We start from the raw sequence: 8,178 nt of genomic DNA, 5'->3' as shown, positions 1-8,178 counted from the left end.
TCCTGGGCTCCCTCCCGCCCCGCCGCTCCCGCGCCGCACTCTCCTCCCTCCGGCGCTGTTCTCCTCCCTCCTGCCCCGCTCCAATCCCCACCTTCCGCCCGCTCCCGCCCCTCGCCCTCCTCCTCTCTCTCTTCTCTCCCCACCTTCTGCGAACCCCCGCTCATAAAGAGCTGAGAGGAAGAAGGAGTGCAGAGACGCCGAGAGACTCTCGGAGACGGAAAGAGACAGATGGGGAGTGAGATTTTGAGGAAGGTGGACACCAAGGACACAGGGACAGGAAAATCTCAGAGATGGGGAGAGAGTGACCCAGCGGGACATAGGCCAAAAAAGCCACAGGAGCCATACGGACTCAGAAGAAAAGGTGGACATAGGTCCAGAAGACACTAGAAACAGGGTACAGAGAACTGCCTTGGCTTCTCAGCTGGGCCCCTCCACAGGAGTGGATTTGAGATTGAGTCTGGTGGGGCTAGTGCCACCTGCCCAGGGGGTCACTAGCTTCGGTTGAAGATACTTGGTGTCACTTGTGTTCCAAGTCTCTGGACACCCTTCCCTGGTCCTCTGCCTCATGGGAGACTTCTCAGGTGTCACCTATTCTCCCCAAAGGACTCATACCTGATGGACACCCCCCACCCCCATCATCACCACCAAGCATCCATCGCCCTGCTTTGGAGCTGGACAGTCACTCCCCCTCCCTAGGAGACTTCTATTAAAAAGTCTTCCTCACAACCCAAGTCCCAGGCTTTCCAATCAACGTGGAAGTTCATTCTGTGGTCTAACCTTATTCCCTTCTTTTGCAGTGTCTGGATTTAGCACTGGAATAGGAACTTCCTGGAATTCAGCTGATGGGCCATGGGTCTGGTTTGAATTGTGCCACCCTGGAGGGGAAGGTGGAGGGGGAAGTTAGAGGGAAGGGATGTTATTTCTAGAAGCTCTGAATCTTTTCCCATTCCCAGATTCCCCAGTGTTCTTTATCAGTGAGCACTTCCTGAAACTTTCTCCCTCCCTTCCCCTCCCCACTGGATTTTCCATGATGAAAACTGAAGGGGGGGGGGTTGATTCTGAGGAGCCAGTGCCCAATGCCTGCTCAAAGCAGCCAGTGCCCTCAGCTCTAAGGCCCTCCATCCTTTCTGTGCTCATCATGCTTTGGCAAAGGCGGGAAGTCTGGTTCTGATTATGAGGGGGCGGATTCCCTGATTTCAATCTGTCCAATCTGGAAGCAGGGAAGAGGCTATGAAACAGCGCATGGTGACAGTGTGGGTCCCCCAGAGACTGGCATTTGGGAGGGGTAGATGTGGCTGGTACTGGGGAGCCTTGATCTTACTGCTCTTTGCTGAGCTGGTGTCTAGTCGACAGCCTCAGAAGTTAGAGCAGTCACTGGGGTCTGGAGGAGGGGCTGGGAGATTGGAATGGAGCTGGGGAGGAAGAAGTTGGGAGGAGAGCAACAGGGATCAAAGACTATGGGGGAGGGACAGGGCTGAAGGTCATTCTATGTATTTTGACAAGATTTGATTATACTGTAATCAAGATACTTGATATGAAAATTTGTTCATTTCTTTGGAGTGTGTGCTGGTTCTTTTAACACGTTGTCCTTCTCAGAGTTCATTATGTCTTTGACTGGGCCCTGGGATACATGCTAATGGTTCTAATCTCTCAAGATACCAAGGGAGAGACTGGGGGGTGGGGGGACTCAGAGAACTGCACTTGATTGGATCCCAGAACAGTGGGGGGGGGGGCTAGAGCCTCACACTCAAGCTGGTGTTGCTGCCCCTAAAGAACCCCTTTTGAGGTTCCAAGGAATTGAGAGGGTCACAAGATGGGTAGCTCAACTTCCAGCTCAGACTTGATGCCTGCTCTCAACGTGGGGAGAAGTGGGGAAAGGAAGCTGATGAGAGGTTGAGAGTGAAATAAAAAAGGGTGGCACATGGGGCTAGCCAGGCATCCTGAGGACAGGGAGGTTCAGAAAGGAAGGGGAAAGGGAGGAGAGAAGCCAGGATAATGTTAGTAAAGGTCAAAGAATTTTAGGAACACCCTCTGAGCCTCCATGCAGGTTTTCTTACCTTGACTATGCAGAGGGCAGCCCATCTTGGCACCGAAGGCTGAACCCCCTTTTTCATGGTCTGGGTTGATCCCATGCCTGTGACCAAGTGCGCTGAGATTCTTAGGTTGGGTGACTATAGAAGGGCATTGAGGGTTGGAAGAGCACTGGGTCAGGAAAATTTCAGTAGAGGGTTGGGCGTTGGGAACCAGGAAGAGCAGGGGAAGGGGCCAAGCTGACTCCAGAGGCGGATCTGGCTGAGGACAGAGTGTGTATTGTCCAACTGGGAGGTTGCTGCAGCTGGGCGGGGAGCTGCACAGCTTGCCTCTTCCAAACTCCTTTTTGGTGAGGTGGGAGGGTGAGGGTGGGCGAGTCCTCCCTTCACTTGTGGCCCTAGGGGCTATGATGGTTGCTGAGAAACAAGGTTTTATTTGAGAAATAATGCTTCCCAGGAACAGATGTGTAGCTCTCCCACTTCTTGAGAAACCAGATGCTGTGAGCTCACTTAGCACTTGAGGTGACACCCTCAGCACAAACTGGGATCCTTGCTGTCTTGGGATCCACAGCCTGGTGCTTGATTCTGTTTAGGAGAAATTAGGCTATGTGGCCTGTTATACAGATGGAACCCAACCAACCTTAAGTTGACCCTTGTAAAGTAGGATGCCATACCCGCAACCTTCTGGTCTGTTCAATATTTAAGATTTACAGCAAGTTGTGTCCAAGTTGACCAGTGCTGGGATGTTTGTCATAGGGCTTCTGAGGGTGTGCACACATGCTTGTAATGACTAAGGATGTGGGGCATACCAGCACCTACCTTTCTCTTGCCTTTACCCTCTTAGGACATAAGACGGAGTCCCTTCCTCCCTACGCTTTCTGTGCTCAACCAACATGAACCTCCAAATTAGCCTTTCCCAATTTAATTCTCCACTTTCCATCATCATTCACCCAGACCTCAGTATTGCACAGCGAGGGAAGTGGCTGGAAACAAAAGCTTGGAGAATGTGACTGAGACTGATTCCTGCAGTGGAGCAGCTGCAGTTAAGCACTGCTTTGAAGGTTCCCCTGGCTGCCTGGGCAGGGCTTTTCCTCCCTCCCTAAACTCACATGCATAGGTTGCACATTGAGCCTCTTATCCCTTTAAGTGATCAATACACAGGCAAGAAACTACAAGGGCAGTTGCTGCAATTTGGCCCAGGAAAGCCAGTTGTGTAACTACGCTCCCATCTCCCTTCACATTCCCCCACCCCCCTTTCCTCTTTGGCTTGGAGTCCCCAAAATTGTTGACTGGTTTCCTGGGCTTTCTATGCTCCACCCCCTTGTGACCTTAAGGATTCTCTGCCACTGTCCCTAACCTCTTTCCTGCCGTGCAACAATGAACAGTCTGTTCCTGATGTTTGGAAAATTCCCACCAAGTTTAAGCAATGATTAAGAAAAGTGGCCTCAGCTGTAACCCAGACCAGCTTGTCAACCAGAATTCCATTCTGCCTGTGCAATGTAACCTGGAAAAGCAGAGGTACCTCTCCAGACTGCTGAAGGGTGGTTTATGGAGGTATTGCCTCAAGGACATGGAAGTTTATCCCGAGCTCCTGCTTCATCTTAGTAAATCAACAGCATAGGAAATGGACTGCAGATATGTTCAAATGATATTAAAGATGGAACACCAGGCAAAAATGCTGGAGGGCAGTTGATGTGAAATTCCCAGTTCTTAGGCCTCAATAACAGGTTCCGCTTGCAACCCTGCCCTCTTTGCACAACATGGTACCCAATGTGGAGAGAACTTCAGAGATGGGAGGGTGGAGTAGCCGACTGTCAGTGGGGAGTCCAATGAAAAGCACTGGGAGCATGGAGTGCATTGCCAAAGAATTCCAACATTAAAATGAACTTTAAAGATCAGATTTATTTGGAGAAAACAAAAAAACCCCACAACCCAAAGGATGGGATTCACATCTCAAGACATCTCCCAGGTATTAAGTCTACAGATTACAAATCATTTTCATAGAAGATATTTTTGTACAAATTTTACATGTATTGAGGAACGGGACATAAATCCCTGTTTCTGTTTTAATGGGGGACAGGGTAGGGGAGTGGGAAAAAAAACAAACGCTTTTTTTTGGATACAACTATTAGGAAGTAGACATGAAGAGGGCAATCCCTACCTTTTCATCATCTACAAATGGTTAAAAAAAAAACAAAACCTTTACAACCTTGGCTATCCCTCTCTAAAAGCCACTTCCTAGCTACTAGCCTCTCAAGTCAGTTATTTAATTTCACTTGGTACGTCTTTTGTGTCCACTGGGTCAATGATTCATTATGCCCACTGCTGCAGCACTCATAAACCAACACCCCTGCATGGCTGGACAGTCTAACCTAGGACCGATGGGAGAAGGGCTTGCAAACAAGAGACCAAGGTGTCATTTCTCTGCAGGTACCAATATTGCCCATAAGGATGCCATCTAATGAGCTGACAATAAAAGGTGCACATACAAGCAGGCAAGTTAAGCTATTGTGTTGCAAGAGAAACCAGTACCTTGTTAAATAGTTCTCTCCATTATCATTTATTCTCTCAAGGGAAGCTAAAAAAAACAAAACAAAACCACACATTGGTGTAGGCCACATTATAAATCCAAACATTGGTGTGGGATTTCAGTGGAGAAAAGGAAACTTGTTTAAAAAAAAAAACCAAAAAAAAAACCCAAACAAAAACCCCAATCAAGGTCATAAGAAAGGATCCCAATTTAACTGTTCCTTATTTAACCACCCTCACTCACCACCTAAGAACATTCATTCTAGAGTTTTCTGAGTTGTAAAAGGGGTCAAAGGAGCAGGAGCAGAATAGGAGTCAAAAAATATGAAGGAGCTAAAATTTGCTTGAGAAAAGCAGCGATTCCTCATTTGACAGCTGCCAGAGACTGATACGGAATGCCTAGATTAGGTATGTGGCTTAAACAGAACCTGCTTTTAGGGAGGTACCAGGGAAGACTAGCATGACGAACGTAAGACAACTAGAGTCTAAATTTTTAAAGCCTCAAGGTTTCAACAGAATATGGGTACATTTGAACTTTCAGAAAGTACAGTGTTTAAGAAAGGGTGAAACCAGGACACATAAGAGACTTGGGAATTCCCACAACCCCTAAAGTGCTTCCTGCTCCAGGAAGTAACCATTCATATGTTTATTGGAGGTCATACCATTTTCCCCTATTACTGGCGCAAAATAATTCATCACATCCCCAAAGCTCCTTTTCAAACCACGATTTTCCCACTTATTTTGGTCACCAAGCAGTCCTCTTCTTTAGTGGCCTGTAGATGCATTCCCAGCTACCCCCCTGGGGGGTAAAAATGAAGGAATTCCCCCTAGGCTGGCCCCTGTAACTCAGCACTAAATACGAGGGGCTGGCAGCCTCCTGGAGACTAGAACAGCTTCAGAGACTAAACCTACCTTTCCAAGGATGGAGAATTTATCCAGATAACGTTAGAGGATTCATGTATGCCACATTAGGACAATAAGAATTAAAGGTAGAAATCTCTTCCTCATACTTGTCTACTGCCCAACCAGATTCCAGACATTGCATCACTGTCATTGCCATTTTGCTAAATGGTGGCCCCTAGGCACTAATCACACAGGCAATCGCATGTGTCATAAAAATGCACAACTTTTCCGTTAAAATACGTCTCTTTCTCTCTGGCTACAATGGCGATTCTCCAGTTAGTTCAATACTTTAAAGGCTGCAGCAGCATGCAAAAGAATTTCATTTCATTTCATTTCATTTCATTTCGGTTTGCTTTTTTAAAAAAAAGTTAAGAAAGGTCTCCAGGAGATGGTGAGTTTTATTTTGTCTTGTCTGGATGGAGGTTTGATTTGCTCTCAAATGTTCCAGGGTGGAGAGAGACTAGGAGAAAGCACAGGACGTAGAGGTCTATTCGGTGTAATCTTCTCCCTCGTTTTCATCTTCACCATCAACGGAGAGAGCAGCATACTTGCTTGCAGAACTGAACTTCTATAATAGACAAGAGTGATAAAGTGACCAAGACCTTGAAATCTTTTTTTTTTTTTTTTTTTTAAAGCTGAGCCATTCTGCCACCTGTTGGCGAGACCTTGAATTCTTAAATCAAAATCCAAGAGACAGGAAAGTGATACTTTGGTAAATGGGGGATGATAGCCCAGACCACACCCACTTGCTTGCTCATTAGCATTTTCCACTAGAGCGTAGCTAGTGTCGGTGTTATTATCCAGGTCACACAGCACCTTTTATCTTGAAGAGGGGATGAAAGTAGTGAAAGGTAGCAACAGAGAAAAACACGAATCTAAGCTTCTTTCACTATTTCAAACAAGCAGCAGTGCCTTATTTCCAACTACTCTGTCTGTAGCCCTAAATGTAAGGGAGTTCAACAGCAAGAGTAAGTTAAGGGAAATTGCGAACACGCCTTTGACACTTACGGAAGCTGGATTTTCTTCAGGTTTCTTTGGCTCAGGTGCAGATCGGGAGTCTTGATCCTTTTTGCCATCTTTCCTGCAGAGATGTGAATGCAAAACCACATGTCTTAGGAGAGGACCCTCCCAACACCCACGAGCAGTTTTGAGGCACTCGGCAGGCACCTCCAGTCAACAGTCCTTGCTGCCTGGACATTTTGTTATTTCTAGAGATTCTTAGAATTGTAACTGTCTATTTATTGGTTGACTTTAGTTTGTTCACTGTAGGAGATCTGACAATGTTTGGAGAACAAAGCACTTCATTACAAAGACACGTTGTGTCTAGCATCAGATGAAAGATGACAAACGAGGAGCGAGAACATGCGTACCTATCTGACTCCTTCCAGTGGTCTTTGTTCCCTCCATCTCCTGGCCCACGGCTGGAGTTCCCACTTTGGCCTTTTGGAACACTCACCCCATCCACTTTATTTTCATCTGCTTGAGTGGAGATACAAAAATAAACCGAAGGCAAGTAAAATAATTCCTCCCCCTCTCCTATGCTTCCCTTAAGCTGGAAAAAAATGTGCTCATATGTACTGGGGGAAATTAAACCTCACTCCAACCCAGACTTCCTTCCTAAGCCCTTCTTCCCACATTTCTCCCCACCCCGCCACCAAGATCCACTAAAAAGTTCCACTGTAGGTTACACCATCATGAAAAGACAACTGGGAATAAGGATTATGATGCTGTGTAGTGACCTTGGCCCTACAGATGGTGACATTTCTAATCTGGACCGAGCATGTTAATTTCCTTCCGGTTCTTTTTTTTCCCCTTTCAAAGAAAGGTTCTACCAGGAAAGGGCAGGGCTCCAGGCTTTCTCCAAAGAGACCACTCCTGCCCTCTACTGGCAAGAAAAGACAGACAGCCTAAGACCCTTGAACACAAAAATGGGTGCACAATACACTGTAGCTCACTATCGCACGACTCCTCATAAGCTTTTACTTAGACCGCTAAGTGAGAAGCCTCTTTCCCTTGGGCTTTACCTTTCCTTGCTGGTCCTTCCTCTGATGGCTGCGCTGGAACGGCTTTCCCGCCACCACTAGAAGGAAAACATGTAATCACATTCATCAGCTGTCTTAGGGAAGAAACAGATAAGAAACTTATGATCATTCTCCAAGTGCGGTAAGCTTTACAGAGAGAACCAAAAAATACATACTTAACGTTATAGAACATTAAAATATGAGAAAGACAACAAAAGCAATTCTTTGAACACTAAGTGCCAAGTCCTTTTAGAATCATCACAGTCCCACAAGAGCCCTAACATTCAGGGAAGTGATTTCCAAGGTCGTACTGCCAGAATGTGGCAGCGGTGGGTTCTGATTTACAGTATTTGCAGATTTCACGTCACCGAAGTGATGCCACCCAGCTACCAAAACTCCAGAAAATGGAACTACTGGCTCTTATGAGCCAGCTCCAGCACACCATTGAATCTGAACTGAGAGAGCAAAGACAGTGTAAGGCGCTATCTAAGGCCAACTCCCCATAGGGCATTTTCCCTCACAACATTGCAATATTTAAGATCCTACAGCTAATCAACTGCTGTTTCCAAGCTGACTCACCTTGTAGGGGATTGCTGCTCTGTGTCTGAGCTCTGAGATCGAGCAGGAGGGTTAGAACTTCGCTTCACCCAAGCATTCTCCTTTGGTGGAGGGGCTGGCATTACCTTTAGAGGCTG

The 8,178-nt window shown here is 46.7% G+C and overlaps 1 protein-coding gene across 1 annotated transcript in view; it reads right to left on the bottom strand.

Annotated features, from left to right (window-relative positions):
* Nucleotides 1-3,912: 3,912 nt before the first annotated feature.
* The window catches only part of EIF4B (eukaryotic translation initiation factor 4B), a 41,840-nt gene continuing 37,574 nt past the window's right edge, over nucleotides 3,913-8,178 (bottom strand). The window contains exons 10-14 of the mRNA XM_019659659.1: nucleotides 8,063-8,175; nucleotides 7,487-7,542; nucleotides 6,833-6,938; nucleotides 6,471-6,543; nucleotides 3,913-6,030 (exon numbers count right to left, since the gene is read on the bottom strand). Of these exons, the coding sequence (XP_019515204.1) occupies nucleotides 5,950-6,030; nucleotides 6,471-6,543; nucleotides 6,833-6,938; nucleotides 7,487-7,542; nucleotides 8,063-8,175 (429 nt within the window). The 3' untranslated portion in view covers nucleotides 3,913-5,949. The remainder of the gene's footprint in view (nucleotides 6,031-6,470; nucleotides 6,544-6,832; nucleotides 6,939-7,486; nucleotides 7,543-8,062; nucleotides 8,176-8,178) is intronic.

Source organism: Hipposideros armiger, unplaced genomic scaffold, assembly GCF_001890085.2.
Source record: "Hipposideros armiger isolate ML-2016 unplaced genomic scaffold, ASM189008v1 scaffold_303, whole genome shotgun sequence".
NCBI classification, from domain to species: Eukaryota; Metazoa; Chordata; class Mammalia; order Chiroptera; family Hipposideridae; genus Hipposideros; species Hipposideros armiger.
Note: the sequence above shows the minus strand (reverse complement) of the source record. Positions and strands in the feature narration are given on the sequence as shown.